The 22,545-nt window shown below is 42.4% G+C and overlaps 1 protein-coding gene across 4 annotated transcripts in view; it reads right to left on the bottom strand.

The window, feature by feature from the left end:
• Window positions 1-22,545, bottom strand: part of Phlpp (PH domain leucine-rich repeat protein phosphatase) — a 135,603-nt gene that overhangs the window by 63,929 nt on the left and 49,129 nt on the right. For all 4 annotated transcript variants that reach the window (XM_076818967.1, XM_076818970.1, XM_076818968.1 and 1 more), the window contains exon 3: window positions 11,796-11,949. In XM_076818967.1, the coding sequence (XP_076675082.1) occupies window positions 11,796-11,949 (154 nt within the window). The remainder of the gene's footprint in view (window positions 1-11,795; window positions 11,950-22,545) is intronic.

The following is a 22,545-nucleotide window of genomic DNA, read 5'->3' as shown; positions in this document are numbered from 1 at the left end:
TGGCGCGAATCATGCAAATCACCCCCCAGAGACTTCATAGACTGCGTTTCTCTCGAAAGCATCATGTATATTTCATGTGTAAATGCGCATAAACGTTCGTATCGTTCACGAACTATTTCCGATCGTTTTGCGCTCGCTCAGGCTAATTTTTCTCCGTTTCTTTTCGTGCTTAACACTGTCCACTTGGTCAGAATAAATGCACCATTATGTTTGTGAAAACCGTCTGTGATCTACGTTCTGCAACAGCACAACGTAAACCTTAATCCTTAAATGGCGAATGACTATCCACTTATTACGAATACAGGGTAAATTTCAGCCCCTAATATAAGACCTAAAATTCTGATGTTCTAGAAGAACAGCCACTGGAAACCGAGGCATTGAGAGTGACAACGGACCACCCCTTGTAAAAAATAGGATTTCAACAGTGTTTTGTTTTGCCGATTCGAACTTCCTCCTAATGGAAACAGAATTAATTTTCCATTTAATTTTAATAAGTGTTGCACGCGAGTGCCACCGCAGAACTTCAATGCAACAAATGATTGTGTCATACCACACGGTTTTAAATAGAAAAAAATTAATGTTTCCTGTTTTATAAGATTAGTACAGCCTATTGGAATACATTACTGCTACTAACTCAATTTCGAAAAAATTAAGGGTTAGTCCGTTTGTGTTCTCAATGCCTCAACTAATCCCTAGCTTCGCGTGGAAGATGGGTCACGGTAGACCCGGCGGCCGCCGTGCCGAGATTAAATAATTTATTCCCAATTCTGTAATCACAGGGACCTTACAACTTGTTTAGTCGATATCGACGTGGAGGATCCCAGTACTCCCCGTAACCGCGTGTTTGCTCGGCAAGCTAACGTCGGATATATCCGACGGGGTATTAAACGTGGACCTAGCGAATAAATATTGACGTTCCCGCGTCTCCTGACGCAACCTCGCGCTTACTGATAGATGAACAGTGGTTAATTATCGACAACCACGGGTGCACGTAGTATATTATAATCAATCACTATGCGTACGCAAAGTGCCTGCACCTGCGCCACCGAGGGTGATAAAACCAAAGAAACCTCGCGGCAGCTTCGACATTGTGCGTGTTTGCAGGACTTAGCAGGACCTTCCACAGGTGCGAGTAATTACAGGATGCTCTTGGGCTGTGTTACATCGAGGGTGTGCTTTTAACGGCTCGCCAAGCCACGTCGACACCCCCGGAAGGTTAATCACGTTAGTTGAGCACTTCGTCATCCCTCACCCCATTCGTCATCTTACCACCCACTGCGGAAGCATTTGTTGCTACCGTATGCTGCGTCAACTGTCGCAGGCTTTTCGGTAAACATCGACGGTGTCTCGATGATCGATCGACCACGGAATCTTCGGGTAGAAGGGATCGTGCTCTTCTCGTCGTATGCACTGCTTATCCAGCGTTTTGTTAAACATTTGCATCGCGGATTGGGCGATTTATTCGCGACTGGCGAGGATATTGGAGTCGGTGTTTTTGGGGGGACACAATCAAGGGTGGTGTATGAATGTATGGAGGCAGAGATGGGCGAAATTTTTATTTAAATTTTCCGAATAACGAATAAAAGTGATAAAAATTATTCGTCGTGTGTCGAATAAAGTTAACCCGAGGTAGGGTTAAAAAAAACTTTATTCGTCGAATAATCTAAAGTCAAAGTCACTTTTATGCGATCCGTTATTTAAATAATTTAGTCAAAGCCCATCTCTGTATGGAGATAATGCTTCTAGATCACGAAGTAAGCTTTGTATTACATAGCAGGAATTAATTGATCTATTTCGTCGATTATTTCGAGTGCATTTTTTCCCGCATTAAAATGTTTATATTACAATAAGTGCCAGGCGCGGAATCACTTCAAATCCCCATAAACCACCAAAAGCTCGTAATACCAAGAATGTTCTCCTTTTGAAGAGAGACTCGTGACTCAGAGTCGCAGAAGAATTGCGAAACTACACCCCGAAGACTTTTCCTCTAAAAAATTTAATGTACGTCAGAAGCGGAAGCAAAAAGCTCTACCATCTCAGCACAGTGTCCATCGCTCGTTTCAAATGACCGAACTTCTAACGTTATAGCAATTTATCGACTAAGAAATCCTGAAAATGGCGAATAAGGGGTGCTGGCAAACCTCCCTGGCCCAGCAAGTTCGGCAAAGGTTCGATGAATACCAGCGAGGTATCCAGGTGGAATTTCTCCCTGTCAATAAACTATCGGCGAATGTTTACCCGCCGTTACTCGATCTTGTTAAGGCCGGGCCCGTGGAAATTTCGCAGCGACGCAGGAAGTTTCGCAAGTCGTCGGGCGTAATTTTCGAAATGGACGAAGTATCGTTCGCGTCGGCGCGCGTTAGCTCTGTTCCAACTTTCCGCGCCGAGTTCCATTTGTCATTATACTAAAACACCCGTTCCGCAGGGCAACTTTCAGCCCTGGCTGCTCGAAATTGCCCTGTATTAGACGGCGTCGCCACCCCCCGCCCCTCCGATTCGCTAAATATTTATGTCCCTCGTTAATCATTCGCGACCGGCAGACGCAAAGCGTGGCTCGCGTAAGCGCCAATTAATATTTCACCGATTCCAGAAACCCTCCGCTAATCGTCTTACCACGGCGCGCCCATGAAATTTCGCATCGCCCGGCCGAAGTTTCCTGGAATTTTTAATTCCGGCCGAGCGGAGCCTGTCCACCTGGAGGGAAAATTTAGCGGCGGCGCGGGCCGAAATTGAAAGTCTATGGGGGCGGAATCGAGCGATTTCGCGCGGAAGAATTGCCCGGACGGAATATTAATTCAATACTTTGCCCACGGCTCGGGCGGGGGCATTCGGGCCGATATTACAGTCGCCTCGGATTAAGGGAGTAAGTCAGGTAACAGAAGTTTTTAACAGGGCAGTTTCAAGTTTCTGAATTATCGCCGGGGAACGCTTCGCGTTGCGCTGTCGGCCGTCGATTTTCGAGTTCTCAAGAGTAAAGGCGTTTCTCGGCCGTGAAACCTGTATTGGAGGGCGAGGGTGTCGAATTTGGATAAAATGTAGATTTTCAGTAAACTAAGCTGTCGGTATTTAATATCGCAAGTGTGGTGATTTAATTTATGTAAGTCATACGTTATTCGCAGCCTGGAAACCATTCTGTGGGCACAATGTCTCTGCACATTTGAGAGAAATTAATTAACGGAGTGCTTATCATTTTCATTGAGGTACAACTGTTTCTTTAAGTAGGTAATGGTAAAAAAAAAAATATTTGCGAGTCTGATGGCGATACTTCATTTTACCTTTACGTTTCACTGTTTACCCTGTGGAACTATCTTAAATAGAATTGTTTAGAAATTTCTTTGACACGAGGTCCCATAAAATATACATTTTCTAATATTCTTGAATTAATTTTTTCCTAACCTTCTGGTAATCTTTTCCACCACCGCTTCTTTGAATTTGAGCATGTCTTTATTATTTTGCTATTTCTAATTCTTTTTCACGGTTCATACGAGTCTCTGAAATATGTTATGAATAAAATAAGCAAACATAACGAACTCCGTTCAGAAACTTGTATCGACGTTCCAATAGTAATTAGTTCCGAAAACGCGCAAGTGTTAAACTCGCGTAACAGAAGAAAATACAGAGGAATAGAAACTACGCGAATACATTTGAAATAGCAGCAGTCGGCCGCAGAAGTGTCTCATGCGAAAGGGCTATGAATTCCGGCGAGCAATAAGTACCGCCGTCGTTGGTGCTTTTTGAAATTTACCATCACGCCCGCGCGCAGCCACTTTTGGCACGGAGATAACGAAACTATGGCCGAGTTCACGCGTGCCACGGGTAATTATAACGTTATTGCCGCTATTAATGAGCAATTTCAGGGCTTCTGTGCCGTCGCGCGACGCCAGCGTAAACTTCAAGTACATTATACCAAGTTGCCTTATACAATTTGCTGGGCTAATTAAGTTAAAGTGTTATGCTGCGCGTGGTTACGCGATACTGGCCCCTTCTCCGCCGACTGGATCCCCTTTTTCTGGGTTTTAAAGCCTCCGGGAGAAACCCTGTCCCTTCATATATCGCAGGACCTCCGCCGAAGGACAACCAGTTAATTAAATACTTTACTTGGAACGAAGCTGTTGTGCTACCCAACCATTTGAGTCCCTTCGACGGAGCGCTGCTTGGAAGACGAAGGTTCGAGGCAAAGACGAGGCTCGCAGAACTTCTGTACTTTCTATTTCGCGGAGCTGGTTAATTCGAAATATATCCCAACTTCGAAGCAACTTCTATAATCTCGCGCTTCACATTTTCAATTAATCGCGGACGTTGCACACAGGCGTATCGATAACGAGCAAATGAGCAACGTCAATGAATCCCACGGCCGCCGAACGATACATTAATCACGGTAATGGAGAGTCGATCTTCGGCTGGTAGCCACTGCAAAACAATGCATGCCGTCCCGATAACATCGGCAGAGGCTGATTCGTTGTTTGATGATATAGGGAACAATTGACAGCGCGCATGAATGTTGCAACGAACAACCTGGTCGCCGAAGCTGACCGTAAGCCTGCCAATAGCGATGTGAATTACGGCAGCGATAGCGGCGGCCCTAATATGTGGATTTAGTTGGAGGGGGTGGGTTTGCACTATCAGCCGAAAGTGTGAGAGTAGGTTTCGCTGCCTGGCGATGGAAGAAGGGGTCAATTAAGAAGATCGAGTGACGTTGATAGGATAAGTAGTGTGAGACGTTTATGAATTAAATAGAAGATTAAGCATCTATGGATACGAAGAAGTGTTCCGTTCTTAAGGGGTTATTATATAACTTTAAACAAATTAAAAAAATTCTTTTTAATTTTTTTTGTATAATATCAGATTAGCTTAATAAATACCAAAAAGATTTATTTCATTATATGTTGTATTTACTAAGAAAAAAATCTTCAAAAATAGCTTCATTTTTCGGCCCAACAAAGTAGAATGGCCACTTAATATTATAAAATAGTTTAACATTCAATGTTTAGCATAATATTTAGTTAAAATATCGTTTCATTTTTGCGGAGAAAAGAGTATAAGATGCTTGGTACATCAGAGGCAAAATAATAAGATAAATATGATTACGAAGGTGCATGGCGATGAAATATTTAGTACTGATTAAAATGTTCAAGGTTTAATTCCCGCCTGTCTGGCGCAAATGCCAGATTGAAGGTCTAGAGTTTCAGGCAAGACTTGATCGCGGCTTAAAACATTTTATTTTATTTGCAATTTTGTAATTCTCATTACTGCCGAGGAAACGTGCTTGCCAGGGTTCTCGAGACGGACGTTAAAGTAAAGGTTTAGACATGGGGGTTTAACAAATTTTTCAACAGACAGGGAAGAAAATCTGCTCCCTTTTAAAGAAAATTATTGGCTTATCCTACATCCATCTCGGGTTTTTTATCAGAACGAAGTCCAATACAGTTTCAAACCTTCGCTGCTATTATCTCTTCATACAAAGATTCTATCTAGAAGGAGCACTCTCTCTTGCTTAAACGTCCCCTTTTAAAATACGACCGAGGGATGAAACAAAGGAATTCTGTTTTCGCAACTGGACGTTCATACTGCTTTAATAACGAATTAAATGAACTCCTATCAAATACGATTATATTTTAATTACCAAAGGGAAACGATTAAAGCGCGGCAATTGAAAATGGAATCGCCCGTTTGACGAACAAAGGGAGAACAAGGTGGAGCAAGTGAAGCTTGTATCAATTTCAAAGCCCCAAGCGGATTAAACGTCCGACTTGGCGTTTACATCGCTGCAAGCTACAATTTATCTTTATTATTTCAATTCACGCGAACGTTTCAACGTTTATTATGTTAACCTCGCCTGGCCGCGGGGGCGAGGGGAACATGGACGATCGATGGCGCAAAGAAAATAGGTATCGCAATGCTACGGGGAGCTTCGCGAGCTAAGTGAACACTGGCAATGCTCCTCTGCAACTCAGACCAGGTCCACTGCAAGGACGAATACATTTCAGTATCTAATATCTGTAAGCTTTAAACGATAGAGACCTGACCTCGCTTGATTCTTGTTTCCCTAAATGAAAGTGCAACCCCTCCACGTTAATTCGTCCAGCATGGCCACGATAAAACGCACGTACGTACGTTATCAGAATTTATGAAGGTTAAGCTAGCACGGAGTGGTACGTGACCCAGTCAAAACAGATTATGCTAACATCGAAGGGTGCTACACTAATATTGTGCACGCGTGCGCCACACGTTCGACGGCCTTTAAAACAGTAAATTCATCTGGGCGAGGGTCGTGCAGCCACGAGGTCGACCATGTTTAACCATAATAACCGCTAACGACTGAGAGTTTCCACGGCGGAAGTTCCGGGAACGAGGCGTTCGCCTTGCAAGGGAAAACGACCCAGCGGCTGGCTAAGCTGAAACGTTAAATGCCGATTACAGACTGGCTAACAGTTCGGAATTTCTCGGTGAAAGTTTCACCCACTACGAACGGGCCACCCACCATGACTATTCCATCGCCGATGGGTCGTGGGCCTCGAAGCAATCGGACGAGGAATTTTCAATTCGCAAGCATATTCTTAATTATTCGTTTGCAACGTCTGCAGCCCGCTTCATTGAAATTACTGCAAACGCTTCGCGAAACGAATCTCGAGTCTTCTTCCGCTTATTGCGCGTCGCGTTGTGAATCTTGAATTGTCTTACGAGGGAAACATTCCCAACTCGAGAATTCCTGCGAGTGTAGAGAATATTGGAGCATGCGAGGAGCAATCTTTTAATCCGCGGGAATTCACTCTGAAGGGATGAAATCAGCCCCCCAAAAGTTCTCGCGTGTTTTCGTTTCTGTTTAATATAACTTTGTAACGATGCGAGGTAAAAGAAAACTTTAAATATGAGAATTGTTCAGTTTCTTCTGCTCTATCCCACTGCCGAAAGAAGGATAAAGTTATATTAAAAAAAAACGCGGTAACTTTAAGGGCTGATTTCAACCCTGCACAGTGAATTTTCGCGGGAAGAAATTGTTGTTTCATTTAAAAATTTTCAAGTTGCATTAAAATCAGAGTTCAAGGCTGGGGAGCGATTACTTGTTAGCCCCAGAGTCACTGATCACGCTTCGCATACCGAGGAATAAATTTCGGAGCTTCAAAACTCCAGTGGAAAGTACAGTCGGAGATGAGCGGCAAGTTTAATACCAGCTCAGTCGCGGTTCTGATTCAGAGCGGATCTACCGTAATTTTTTATCGATTTTGTGAGCGCACAGGGAACCTCGTATCTTTTTCAATTAGTTGAATAAACGTTGCTTTGAACGAAGCAAGTTTTATTAATTGTCTATAACCTCGCGCGGAATAACATGTCATATTTTGCGTATCGGGGAATTTAGTTCCCATAGTTGGCTCGTGTCGCCACGGAGAAGCCTACGATTCGCGTGTTCCACTTCTGGCATCGATTCCAACACCGTGTCGCGCGCTATAGATTCCTCCCAGGGAGGATCAACTTCGTCGCGAACTGTCATTTAATTACAGCCTCGGAACAGCGTCGATATCCTCTGTGACAACGTGTATCTCTGGGGCGAGAGGCTCGGGGCCGGTCGAATAAGCGTGTATCTAAGGTGGCAGGCAATTAGTGGCGTTATTTGATGGGCAAACAGCGATTAACCATTCCGAAGTGCCAGAGGGAAGGTGGTGGGCAGGGTGAAGAGTAACCGAGGACTTTGTTAAGGTCATAGTCTGGGCCGGAGATTGTGCAGAACTACGGGTTTAGTTCAAACGAGATATTCGGCTACCCACCTCTGCGGGATAATATGTATGAATATTGCCTCGCGCTTCGACATCGAGCCTTTGCTCGACTGTGATAGCGTGACCACCTTTCCGAACGGTTGACACGTCTCGAGTCCCTCCGAATTTGAAGCGTGCAGTGAAATTTTAATAAGGACACAGATGCAATTGCAAAAACTGAAATTTCTTAGCCACCAAAATTTCCTTCTGTCAGAGAAACGAAGAGAAGTTCTAGCCATTAAGCTGTTGTATTCCGTATTTTTCGTATTACTTTTATTTTATTAAATAACTTTATACAAATAACGGAAACTAAGACGATTACAGATAAATACTAGATTATAGATTCAGAACTAGATTCTCGTGTCCAGACTATTCGGACTGAAGTGCTCAAGTGCTTCTGACTGGAAGAATTGCGTGTAATATATATATGTACGGTTTTCGGTAAGCTGAAAAGTGGGGGTTGTCCTGAGTTTAATGGTCGTTAAGGGATGAGGCATAGAGATCGAGGTTCAAGGATGAGTAATAGGGTACGGATAAGGTCATAAAAGAAGGACTTCAGGGTGCTTACTATTGCTATCTGGAAAACTAACGCGCTGACTAATACTTTATATAGATTTAAATGACGTTGGTATACAACAAAGCCTCCGCGTCGCTTGAAACACTGTAGAATTAATCGGACCATTTCTTTCGCGTCTCCTTCCTCGCATTCCCATGAATTTGCCACGATTTACGTCCGAAACGAATACCTACGCGTGGGATAATCATGGACACGCGTTCTTAGTCATGGCGAAAGCACGCGTTGCCTGTGTCATCGTGACGATAGTGTAAAGTTATCACGGACAATGCACATCCGATTTCCGGCGACGGCCATTCACGATGTGGAATTCGGTCGCGTTAAACTGTACGGTTAGTTGGATCGACCGATTAACGTTCAACAATGGTTACGCGGGGAGCCAACGCAGCGAGTTTATCGCCAGTTGATAGTTCATGTGCCGTATATTAGTCGTTTCGATCGGGCCATTCGATCAGCCACAAGTTTCGCGCATTTCAGGGACAGCACACCGATAAAGCGATACGCGTGCACACAGCACCGATCGCAGCGGCGAAGATTGCCCTGATAAAACTTCCTGCTGGTGTTGCAACATGTATGATGACATCCGAACTGCTTAGACTCTATTTTTCAGTACACGTGCTTTTCACTACAAGCCAATTATTCGTGACAGACCTGCTTCATATATACGTGAGCCGAAAAAATTTGCAAGTTTCATACGCTATCCGAACGCAGTGATTTCTGTGGCTTGTGGATTTTCAAATGCATGGTGGTAGCGGACGTGATAAATTATTTCTAAGCGTGAATTGATTGTCCAGAGGAGTTCTGAGAAAGTTATACATAAATGGGGCACGAGGGAAGTTTAAAAAGCAGGCGAATCTCAGAGTCGGTAATTAGCATTACCGCGATAAAGAGATTACATTCATAAGGAAATACAAAAGCTTCTTTAAATTTGAAGGGCTTTCACCTATCTACTTCACTGATTCGCAATATGACACAAAACACATTTATAAGATATTTATTAGGGCCTCGTTAGTAATTTAAGTGGGTACCAGTGGGAACTTGACGTGGAATCTGCGACAAGTGTTTCAAGTATTTCGTCCCTTAAAAATTGATTTTTGAATTTTTAGCTCGCCGAAGCTGACAATTCTAGCAGGGGTAAAAACAGAAGCGATCGTTGTGCTCTTTGTTGATTTCAGAATATGCCAACGAAACGATTGCGATCGTTCAAGCAGATTAATCTGATTAACTTCCCCTTGCAATTTACCAGCCCGTTTGAATTATATACTTTATCGGTATTTTCCGATGCGCATCTAATTAGCATGATTAACGCGTGTAATTATGCACTCGCAAACGATCGATCGGCGAGTCGACTTCAATGGGTTACGCAATTAATGTTTACTACAAAGACGTAATGCTTTCTCATATACTACCATACATTATGCAACGTGTGAGACTGTTTGCCAAATAAAAACTTCTTCCCTCAACTTCCTTGTACCTATGTTTAAACAAATATCCCACCGTGCTGCTCGGAGCATTTTTAATTCAATTACCCTGACCGCGGAACTTTATCTTCCTTATTTACGCTGAAATTAATATTCATATCCCCGATGAAAAAAGATCCTTCGTATGACATTACCCAGTTGCTAGCTTACCCTTCTTTCCGCGAACATTCCAAAAATTCAAGTTTAAAGAATTACCTTAGAATTTAGAATTGAAGCAAATACAGCAAGAAAAATCCCTCATATTATAAATTACATATTATAAATTAACTGTTGTATTATTTCGCACGAAGCCAGATAACGCGATCCCTTTTGCACGCACTAAGATTTCTTTTATACCTAATTAGATGACCTTCCCCTGAGCTTCAGAACTTCCGAAGTCCTAGAAACAGACGTCGAAATGTCGAGTATTCGAAAAGATCCTGAGCCGCGAACGAAATTTAGAATTTCAGCTGAATATTGCTGGGACAAACAATTCGACGCGATCGAAGACGCCTCGAATGGTACAGGCGGACAATATACGCGTATGAATAATTTTCCGAGCCCGACGAGCTTTTCGCCCAGCGTCCCATGGAAACGCCCTTTCCAATAAAGGGGCCAGCCTACGCAATTTCCGTCGGGGTCGTTGGACGCGAAATTTCGTTACACGGCCCGTGTTTTCCCGTCGCGGCTGAGAGTTTGAAAATTTAAAGGGTGCAAATGAGAACTGGCGCGAGGACCAGCGCTGTTCGACGTGGCAGCGCGTTAACCAACGGGGGATGAAGCGAAGCTCGGATTCGCGGCATCCCTTGAGACAACACCGGGATTTTCGAGTTAATTCAACTCATTCCATTCTTTTTTTTATTTTCCTATTGACGCCTCTTTAAGTTACACTCTTGACACACTGTAATAATTATTTTCTCTATATTTTTTATAACCCTTCTGCGAGATTTAAATAAATTTGAATTTTTTAAAAGATTAAAAAATTCATTCTCTGTCCTTTTCTTTGCAGACTGTATATTATTATTAGTTGGGCTCCTTCAATTTTGGGGAAGGAGGATTGATCTACAGGGATAGGGTTGAAAGGTCTCGCAAGGGAAGATCCCGGACCCCGAAAATTTGTAAAAATTCTGAAACTTTGTCAATATGTAGGGGACTTCCTCCTGATTACAACGCAATTTTTGTTTGCTGCCCAAATTCACTCGAAGAGGGTGAAATTAACCCCTGAAAATCGGCTATTTTCAGATGTGGTATAACTCGCGAACTGTAAGAGATAGAAAAAAAGTTTCAAGACAAAAGTTACTTCTTTTAATTAGATCTATCATTTGGTAAAAAAATCATTTTACAGTTCACGAGTTATCACACAAATTTGGAAAATAACCGGATATTCAGGGGTCAATTACACCCGATTAGAGTGCGTTTGGGCAGCAAACAAAAATGGCTTCGTAGTCAGGAGGAAATTCCCTACATATTCGCAAAGGTTCAGAATTTTTTGAATTTCCGGGTTCGGGATATTCCCTTGTCACAAAATTTAGCGGAACATGCTCCTTTGCGAATTTGTTCGTAGGCACGACATTTTTGTGGGTGACTTTGTGAGTAATGCATTTTTGAAGGTACTTCGGCTCTTTTTAAATTAAGTTGAATACGAATATGGAGGTTCTAAGGATTAGAGCATTGGTAATATTTCCCCTACGACGTAGTTATTTAATACCACTTGATATAGTTATCTATCATTAAAAGTTCCAGCCTGCAAGCATCTCGGTTAAAAGAACCCACAGTATATTCTACGTACGCACTATCCACTCGCTTTTTCTCGTACCTCTTATTTTCCAGTCTTTATTTACTCATGTAAAGGCACTCCGTATTACAGTACCTTGCACTTTAGCATTCGACAGATACCTCTATTCTTCTCTCCAGAAGAGAATCGCCCCACGAAGGGATCTGACAAAAAATTCAAGCCAAGGTCGCTCGATGCTAAAGGAACGCTCCCAGAATAAAAGAAATCGCACTCACCCACGTGAAAGGCAATGAGGTGTCGCAATTCAGGATCGACTCCCAGTCGAGATCTTCTTGACACGTCCTGGTAGCCGAGCTTTTGAAGGAATTGGTCCTGTATCTCCAGCGGCTTCTCCTGCGGAGCCAATCTCCTCCCTGCCTCGCCGCCATACTGAAAAATCAACGTAATTTCTTAACGAACCTTATAAAAAAAACCCGACAGATGAAACTCGATTCTTTTCCAACAGATCGATCGTTTTCTCTGCCCCACGGAAATCTAAATTTTATTCTAACACTTCGAGTGGCACAAGGTTTTCAAATACTCTCTTTTAACTTAGTCAACCGAATCCGAGGGGTCACTGACGAATTTCCAGAATTCTTAAATTATTAAAATAAAGTAAGTTGCTCGGTTACAAAGTAAAACGATACTTGGACGATAATTTCGATGTTTCTCAGAAAATATGAACCCGAAAACATGCCAAAAAGGTTCGTGTTGTATAATTCGACTCGGACGTGTGAATGATGCATGTCTCATCTTCATTTCTGCGTGGCAAGGCTGGCGAGAACTGTTCGAGAGCTCGAAAGCTTGTCGAAGCGACAGTGCATCTCTGGGATCGACGCCAGACAGCCGCGCCCCTTTCATCTTCGCTAATTAAAAAACATTCTCTCGCGCGTCGAGCCTGACTTTTCCACCCCACTGCAGCCGCTGCGAGCTATCGTCGCGCCGCGGTTTCCTCTGCAACCGCTGCTTCCGGCTCTACGACGGATTTCTGGCGCGCGTCCGAGCTCTGTCTGCCTGCTCGCGATTTCGTTGGACGTTTCGTGGATCTGGAAATGTACATCCCTCGTTGTTTCACGTTCTTGATGAGCGTACACTGTCTACGATACATCGTAGAGGAACTTTACGATATTAATCGTAGAGACTAGAATTGTAGAGATAGGATCGTTATGAATTTCACCGAATTTCATTTTCTTTTTACCCATTTCTGTTCGCCTCTTTCTTTAGATTCTGGGTAAAGGCAGTTTCATTGCTGACGCTTCGTAATTATTTTCCTAAAATATTTGGGGCTTTCATTATTTGCACTTCTGTTGTTTGAGGTTTCTCAAATCTTCATTGCAGTGGTCTTCGTCGAGGGTTCGAAGGTATATCGATTGCATCAGGTGCGGATTTGGGTATAGGCTAAGAAAGGTGCAGTCTAGGGCGGCAAATTTTGGGACGCGGCACATTTTGCGGAGCATCAAATTTCGGGAAGCGGCAAAGTTTTGAGCGCGACAAATTTTCAGCGCGACAAATTTTCAGCGCAAGAAATTGCAGAAGGTTTAAACACACAAGCTTGAGACAACTGTAAAAACAATTCACTGCTTTTTTTCGTGGAGCGAATTAGCAATGACTCGGATGTGAATTGGCATATTGAATTAATTTTGAAATTGGCTCGACTGTTTTATTTTATTTCGCGGAAAGGGATTTCGCTTGTTAGCCTAAGGACGCAAAATCTTCAAATCCGCCACTGGATAGTATAATGAGACCGAGAATTTTATTGACACTGTGTGACACTGGTGACGTCCGTTTCTAACTCATCACCAGCTTGTAATTCATAGGACACGTTTTACACGCCCGTCGATGTTCGCTGAACAGGGATAAAAGCGAACGCATGGAAATCCTAAAGGATCGAGGGGCTGAAGGGGAAGGAAAAAAGCGATCTCCCGCCTGTACGCGATGCCGGGGGGATCAAAGTTTCCCCCAACCGAGGCTGATTGCACGTAAAAAGGGTGTTTGACCGAACTGCGACTTTTTCCAGCGGAACTTTTCGATTGACGTGACGCTGAAAGCCCCGCTCGATGATCCAGCAGAGCGGTTTCTTATGGGAAACCTGTCTTACAGCGAGGCTGGGCCCTCAAACTTTCCAACTCCCTGGGAAGCTGGGAACACAGCAAAAGTCCATGGGCAGCTTTATCGCTCGTGATATTAAAATCTCGCTGGATCGTGGACGATAACGTGGTTACTGGCAACTGCCACCCCGATCGTCGAACCTCGGATTGCTCGGGCACTTTGCTTTCTCTCAAACCGAAGAAAAGTGCGGGATGGTAGAGGAAACTGGACGGTTTCTGCGAGGCCAATTTTGTGGACCATTGGAAGAAAGGACGATACTAAATTCGCAGAGTGATTTCTGACTAAAAAGTTAGCTTTCGCGAAGACGAATTTTTATGTTGGAAATCAAATAGGAATGCTGTGGATAATGGCCACCGAGTTTGTAGTTTCGAGCATGTGAATAGAAGAGTAGAAGAATTCTTGTTGGTTCTGGTTTCAATAAAGAAAATGTTTCCCGTGGTTGTTGAAGCTCTGCTAGTGATTTGGGTATTTGTGCAATCACAGATGCTTTCTTTAAATTCGAATTCTTTAATTTGAGTGTTTTCTGATATCGATGAAGATATTAGTAACGAACAAGGAAAGGGGAAGTTAACGAGACGATTTCTATGGATTCTGATCTCTGCCTCTGCCCTTCAGAGAATGCCTTGCACGACACAACTAAATTTCTATTAAACTTTGTATTCCTTCTGGAAATAGCTGCAGCTACCCCCAATTGCTAACAATTTAACAGTTACAAATAACCTTCGTACTTTACACTTTTTATTACCCTATACCTAGCATAATTACATGTATTATAATCGACTGAAAATAATTAAAATTGGTCTCAGATCGATATCCACCGCAGCCCTTGTTGTACATGAAAGAACACAGTAAAGTTTTTCCTGCAATGCACGCGCTCCATTTTACAAGCTTCATTTGCGAGCAGTGTCCATTATTGAAATTCCCAGCTTCGTAAAAATCGCGAAGCAATTCAGTCGTGAGTAATCGCGGGCAGGGCAGTCGAAAGTTTTCGCCTCGAATCTTTGTTTATTGGCGCGGAAGCATGTTGCTGGCGGCGACAATAATTAAAAGTTTGTTTCGCGGATTATTAAAAATAATCGGCCGCAAACAACGGGCCCGTGAATTTTACATGGTTTCTCAATCACCGTTTCGATCTCCCGCGTAATTAAAATATTTCGTTTCCGCTCCGAGCGAATACACAGTGCGCGCCGACGAAACCCCGCGTTTTTCCACTGTAATTTTTAAGCATTAGCGTGCGTATATCTGCGACGTCTGTCACGCGAAAATACGCGTTTCGCGGATTACCCTTCCATTGTCAGCCATGCAGAATTACCAGTTTCGCTGTTACTTTAACAAATATGTATCTGTTCACTAACGTGGACGTTTTTTAACAGCAGGATTCTAGAGCGTGATTCAATAGCAAAGCGAATTTAAAGTTCAACCGCAGTAATGAATTGTATAAACTATAAGCTTTAAAAACCTTAGTTGCGCATTCGCCTAAAATATTCATAGCAATTATATCTCTAAAATATTAAATAAATACTCAAAATAGACCAGACTTGTCTGCGCAAAGAATTCCTCGGATACAAAACAGAATTGCTGAAAATATTTAAAAATCGTAAGCTTAAAACTTTCCACGTTCATTCAAACTAGCATCGAAAATATTAAAGCCACTTTCAGCCTCGTGACTGGACTAGTACAACTACGGTAGCTCACCTATAAGTACCCTTAATAATATTCAAAATGGTCGATGAAATATTCCATCGCGTGTACTAAGAGCGGAATTAAACGGTCCGTGCCTCGCGCAGCTAGTGTTTCTGATGCGATGCAGACAAGCCCGTGTTGCAGAGGGGAAATAGTTTCGCTATTACCATTGACCAAATGCCAAAAGTGATGAATGAAACAGTAGTCAATAACGCGGCCAGCGTTGTTCGCGCGACCCTGCTGAAAATGGCTGGACGTATTTACAGAGAGGATGTCTCTAGAGACAGCGGGCTAGCTGCAATACTCTAGAGACGCGAGCGTAGATTATTCCCTTTCTCGTAAGTTCAGCAATTCGACGTAACTGCCTTTGGTACCACTATCATCGTCGACAAAGCTCGTACAGCCATATTCCCAAATTGCCATAAAACGGCGTCCTGGCTGAAGGGAACCGTCTGTCCTTATTGCGTGCAACGGTGAGCCTGAATTAATGAGGACTAGGCGGGAAACACTGTTAAACGACCATTGTGTTTTATATCGACGCATCGATAATAATATTCCCTTTGTTGGTAGCTTCAGCGAGGAATGTGCTTGCAGGGAGAAGCTTTCACTTGATAGCTTTCACTTGGTAGATCGGAAGGTGGATTTGTAAACAGTGGGTGGTGTGAAATAATTGTAGAAGATATGGTTGCTTTGCTGGGACTTAGATTCCTTTAAAATCTCATGGTTTGATGGTGTGTTTCAAAAGTAGAGTGAGATCCTGGTGTTTTTTGTTAAATAGTTGTTCAGGAACAAGTTCAGTTTGAAGTGCATCGATGGAATAAGATTCTTCCAAACATTATGACACTCCTTCATACTATTCTAAACTTTCTCCAAATGCTTTCAAAACTCTTCTAAACTCTTTCAAATTCTACCAATCACTATAAAACTCTTCCAGATACTTGCAGTCACTTCCAGTTGCTTTTTTTCAACATCTTCAAACACTTTCAAACTCTTCTAAATGTTCCTTCTAATTCTTCAAAACATTTTGACACTCCTTCATACTATTCTAAACTTTCTCCAAATGCTTTGAAAACTCTTTTCAACTCTTTCAAATTCTACCAATCACTATAAAACTCTTCCAGATACTTGTAGTCAGTTCCAGTTTCTTTTTCCAACATCTTCAAACACTTTCATACTCTTCTAAATGTTCCTTCAAATTCTTCAAAACATTTTGACACTCCTTCATACTATTCCAAACTTTCTCCAGATGCTTCAAAACTCTTCTGAACTCTTTCAAACTCTACCAATCACTATAAAACTCTTCCAGATACTTGCAGTCACTTCCAGTTGCTTTTCCAGCATCTTCAAACACTTTCAAACTCTTCTAAATGTTCCTTCTAATTCTTCCAAACATTTTGACACTCCTTCATACTATTCCAAACTTTCTCCAAATGCTTTCAAAACTCTTCTCAACTCTTTCAAACTCTACCAATCACTATAAAACTCTTCCAGATACTTGCAGTCACTTCCAGTTGCTTTTTTCAACATCTTCAAACACTTTCAAACACTTCTAAATGTTCCTCCCAATTTTTACAGCTTCCATTTAATTAAAGAATTTTCCAGATCCACCAATCGATCTCTGAACACGTATATGCAGCCCACCACAAGAGGAGACTGAAACGAAACTACCTTTAAAGCAACCTCCCAAAATCCCCCCCGTTTACGAGAACATACAGGGACAAGAAATAAATGGGACAAAGGACAGATAAATCTCTCCCAGCGTCTTTTATTAAACAACCCAGATCGCCGCTGATCCCTCGAGTGAGTTTAGCAATTCGAATCGGACCGCTAGCTCGCAATGGCGACGACGAAAATCCAGATTCAGTGGCCACGAAGCGGAAAGGGCTCCATCGACGTCATTCGGAATAACGATGCTTTTAATTGCGATACCACTATTCATTGAAGTCCCTTCCCCTCGTTCCCAAAGGGAAATTGCTGGCTACGTTTGCTGTCCCCCTATACCACCGCCACAACGACGAACGCGCGCCATCTTCGACGCGAAAGGACGACGCGTTCCGGAATCGATGGATGAAAGATCGTTCGGGCTGATCGAGTCGATGGATCTGGAAAAGGTTGATGAAACAGCGACTCGACTTTTCAAACTCCCAGAGAGGGAGGGCCTCTTCTGTGCTTGGATCGCTACGCGATAGATCTTTCTTCTTTCGGAGATGGTACGTCGGAAGAGGTATTCTTTCAGACGAGGCACGGGTAGTTTTTCCCGCGAGGCAAAACTGATCCCCCAGTGTAACTTAAAGTTAACGAAGGCTATGGATACTAGATGAAAGGACCACTCTAGATTAAACCTATTTCCTCCACGGGGTAACTCGCTCGAAATGTGTTTCCCCCAGTCCCTGTCTCTGATAAAGGAATGAGGAAGTTTATGATAATGTAATGCGGGAGGGGAAGAGCTTTCCAAGTGCGACTGAATCATTTAAAAGGAAGGATTTATTATTTTCTTTTGAGCATGATCTTATAAGAATTTTTGTTGGGGAGTTTTTTTCGAGAATCTGTGGAGGTTAAGTGACTACTTAACTTATTTAAATTTAGATAGTTGTTCTAGGAAATATCTTCCATATTAGTAGTATTAACTTCACGATTCCTAGATTCGCCTCTTTTACTATGACAAAAGGAACGCCACTTCTCCCCTCTGCTTCACAAAGGCGTTGTAATTACTGTCAGCAATGCGAATGCCAGGTCTCCGGCAACAAACTGTTTTATAATCCACAAAATGTCTCTCCCTTCGCAATAATAAATAAGCTCAAATGTTCCCTTACTTTTCCCCTTTGTAATAAAATACCAGAACGGTGACAGTATTATCTCCTGGAAAATTAAACGAATGGTTTATTCTACTCGTCTCATTGCGGGGCAAGATTGTTTTTCACTTCTGCCCTCTTTGCATGTGTAGCTTAATTCCTTTACACAAACAGTAATCGTTTGTTAGAGAGACATGGCTCTCATTTAGCGTGCGCTTCTAAAAAGGGGCATGGAATCGTATCAAAGACTCGGTCGTTTTTACATCCTACTCCCTTCCGCGCGATTGCATATTTCATTTGAAGGAGTCTGGTTCTTTCGAGGGGATCACTAGCGTGCCTCTATATTATTTGCTGTCCCTTTTGCAGCGAGCACGTTATTTTCGTGCCGCTCCAGGATGAATGAAACAGAATATTCCTCCCGGGAGCCCATTGGTTCACCGTTAATGCAGCGAATCCCTGAAAACTTGATTCAATTATGGGCGGAGACCGCGAAGTTTCGATCGTGAATATTGCTCAGAGTTTATCGCCAGTTGCTTTCTGTACCTCATTCGTTTCCACAAGAAGTTGGCCTTTTCGGATTTGCACCGGCGAGCGCGTGCGCGAGTCTCTCGCGATATAATTTCCTCTATTCTCTCCCCGTTTATTCGATCGCGCCATATTAATCGAAATCACGATCGTTATGGGGAGTACCGAGAGGATAAGTTGCAAGTAAAACTGCAATTTCCAAGAAGAAACAATGATGTCTGTTTAATTGATTTTTCTACTTTCTTGTACGTAGGTAATGATAAGGTTGCTCATCGAGTCTCTGCTATTTTTAATTACCGCAACTGTTTAATCACAGTAAAGTGTATGTTGTATTATGAACGTTTAACGTTACTTCAGGTTCGTTGTTTTTTGTTTAAGAATTCGCATTGTTTATGCGGGACAAGCATTGCTTGCGAAAAATGTGGAGAATTAATTTTTCTAGTATTTTAGGAAATTTTGAGATTCTCCTCGGTGGCAAGAATAAATTAAAGATATTTTGTATTTCATTCGTGAATATTTGGAAATGAATTTTTGTACTGTTCCGTGAACGTGTGATAGCCTTATAAAATATGTCCTCGACATGGCAGGACATATATTAATTAACAATTCAGTAGTAATTAATGTGAACCAATACCGCGGCTAATAGTATGTAAACTATTCATTAAAGTAGTAAATGGTACCATTGAATACTGTAATTATCAGGCGCAATTGAAGTATAATTAATGTAACACCGAAATCATTCATTATTGATTTGTTATTATCATCCCTTAAATTCGTTCATTCGACTCAATAAATGCAGCGCGAAGAATCACAGGGTACCCAATGAAATTTCTAAAAATTGCAAAAGAGTACACAAGAAAAACTTTAAACTAATGGAAAGTCTAAGTTAACATCATCGACAAACCAAAAAGAAATATAACATACCTACGTAAATGATTTAAAAGCTACAGAATTCATTGAGAAATCATTATGATAATAAATTGTTTCATACAACAGAGAAACACAAAAACGCGTCCACTCAAAATGAAAATAAAGAAACCTTATATCAGAACGAGACAGATAATAATTCCGAGGCAAACGAGTCACAAAAAAAAGAGAGTGACCAAATCACCTGAATCGAATGGTCGATGGTAAGGAGGGGGATCTTTAAAAAGGGGAGTATCTCTGTTCATCAGCGCCCGTCGCCGGAGCGGGAAAGAAATGAATGGTTACCGATGAAAAGGGAAGAAACCAAGTATCCTTAGAATAAGTGAATTAATAAGGGAGGGGAAAACGAGTAATCGATCGAACGGGGGAAAGAAATGGCGCGAGTAAGTTGGCGAGTTAGCGGACGAATGAGCGAGGCGAAAGGGGGGGTGCAAAGGGGCGATTCCGTGGGTGAAACGGAGGAAAAGAAAGGGCTCGCACAATCCCAACGGTTTTACCTTTAAAATCCTCGTTAAACGTCGTGAAAAGCCTTACTTTCATTCGATAGAAACGACATTATCGATCCACTGGCCAGCGTGCAGGAGAAACTCAGCTAACCTGCCCACCCTGCGGAGGTTCGCACGTAATTAACAAAACTCATTACAGGCGACCAGCACACTCCATGTACCTACCAGATATCGCTGCTCGCCATCGTGATTTCTTTTACTTCGAACATCGAACAAGAAACAAAAAATGCGCTCCATTATTCTCGCCAACGTGACGCGTGATTGTTGAATTTTTTTTCATAAAATCTTGAACGTTTCTTTCTACCTTGCTTCGTAACTCGTTACACTAAACGAATACAGTGGAATGCCGAGATTTTCTATTTTCGCTGGGAATTCTTCGTTCAAGGATCGATCACGAATTCCATTCACGTGTGAACAATTTCACAGAAACGAGTGTTTTGCGCTCAAAGCAAGCTACACTAGAAATAACAACATTTTTCCATTACCGAGGCTGATTGCAGAGAATATTATTAGAGAAACCGTTGGTATGGCGCATTCGAGCGTTAATTCAATTTATAACAGTCTTTGAAACACGCGTCGTCAATAATTTCGCCGGGAACATCTAAAATTTCGTGGAATAATTGCCGCAGTGATAACGGTTTGATATAATTTTAGCACGCCGCTGATTAAATTATATCGTCGATTGATTCCAATTCTAAACGGCAGTTGACTTCCGCCCAATTAGCCGCCAACCAATTAAAACTGCGGAATAGATTGCTGGGCTATTATTAAGGAGAAGAACGATTCGAAAATAGCGAACAGAAATAATGGAGCGTGAATGACAAACTAAGTAGATTCTCGGTCGTGGTATTTTAAGGCAAAACATTTGTTAATCGAAACCAATTATTTAGGTCACCGTTTCCGAAATCAATGAACGATTTCATGCGGGACTGGATGACAATTAACTCTCGTTTTAATTCCACTGCGAAGTTGCCAGCTTGAAACCCGAAGAAGCCGTAAAAAGTGACTTTCAAAACACTAAATTAATCAACCACCCCATCTATTCTATCCAACAGAGTACACTCCGTCTCAAAATATTTTCTTGCCTCGTCAGAAATAATTCATTTCAGATGCTGTATTCGCAGCGACGCGTCGCGCATAATAACGCAATTATTCACCGTCCGCGGTAAAAAGCGCACAAAACCGCCGGATGCGAATAGCATTTAAAGAAATTGCGTCACCGCGCGTGCGAGAAATCCAGCGACTGAAATCCCTCGTTTCTCTCGGGCGCCTGTGGTCGAGTGAAAAAAAAAAGGTTCAATTAGACTTAACAGACCCGATCTAATCTGCCAGCGTTAACCACTTTCCCTTAACGATTGTCATTCTTCACGGCGCGAGGGAAGGTCTCCCCTCCAACGGGGCTGCACTCGGAGGCGGGCGATAAAAGTGCGCGGAGGTTTAGCGTCGATCGAGACGTTTTATATGAAATATAAAGAAGAGGAGACCATCGGCGGAGGGAAATACAACTAAGCCATGAACTCACAGACGTTTCGAATGTAGCGGCCCCTTTTAACAGCCCATTCCGTCACAGTCAACAATTCCCTGTTTACCATCCTAGCCGCTGATCTAAGGAGGCTGTTAAAACGAAGAAAAGCGAGAGGAACAAACGTGCAACAAGTGTTGAAAACTGAGATTCTCTCCCCCAAGAATATATAAGTAGAGGAATGCTCGTAACTTGGTAAATTGAACTGGACGACGCGAACTTTCGCAGGAAATTAGAACACGGGGTTCATAAAGATTCCTGTAGCTTTCAAATATTTAATTATGGGCAATTACTCGCTGTCCTGTTAGCGTTCAAACGACGCTATTCGTCCCTATTACTATTACGATTGTTAGCAATATTGTATTTTTGTTTTTCCTGTGTTTTTACACAGGATGGCGTTTCAAGCATTTTTGCTTAAATTGCCCAACGAACATTAGTCATTAATTTTTCCCTCCTCTCTCCTTCGGGTCCCAGCAGCAGCAGCGCACCGGGAGAAAGGTGGTCACCCATCTTTCCCCAGTACACCGCCCCGTGATGTTTAACTTCGGTGATCTAACGAGAACCGGTGTTTCCATCACGGCTACGGCCGCTGGTTTGTTAGCAATATTGAAACACCACCTTGTAAAAGGGGCTGCAAGGTTGAGCTTAAGGGGAGGTTCTGGTCTAGAGCCCCAAAAAATAGGTGATATTTAGGAATTAATTAAAGGAAAACTACTATATATAATTTAATGGGACTTGTTGCATTGTATTAAGGATGTCTTATGTTATAGAAATATATTTTTTGTTTTATAATTAATCAGTGCAAACAGCCCTGGGGATTCGTTAAAGTTAAGGCGTCAAAAAATTGATCCAAATCGGTGGGACCTGTATCTCTAAAAGTTATTATCCGATTCGACTGAAACCTTTTTTATTTTGAAGATTA

The sequence above is a fragment of the Andrena cerasifolii genome, chromosome 8 (genome assembly GCF_050908995.1).
Source record: "Andrena cerasifolii isolate SP2316 chromosome 8, iyAndCera1_principal, whole genome shotgun sequence".
Classification (NCBI taxonomy): Eukaryota; Metazoa; Arthropoda; class Insecta; order Hymenoptera; family Andrenidae; genus Andrena; species Andrena cerasifolii.
This window is presented reverse-complemented; position numbering and strand designations above follow the sequence as displayed.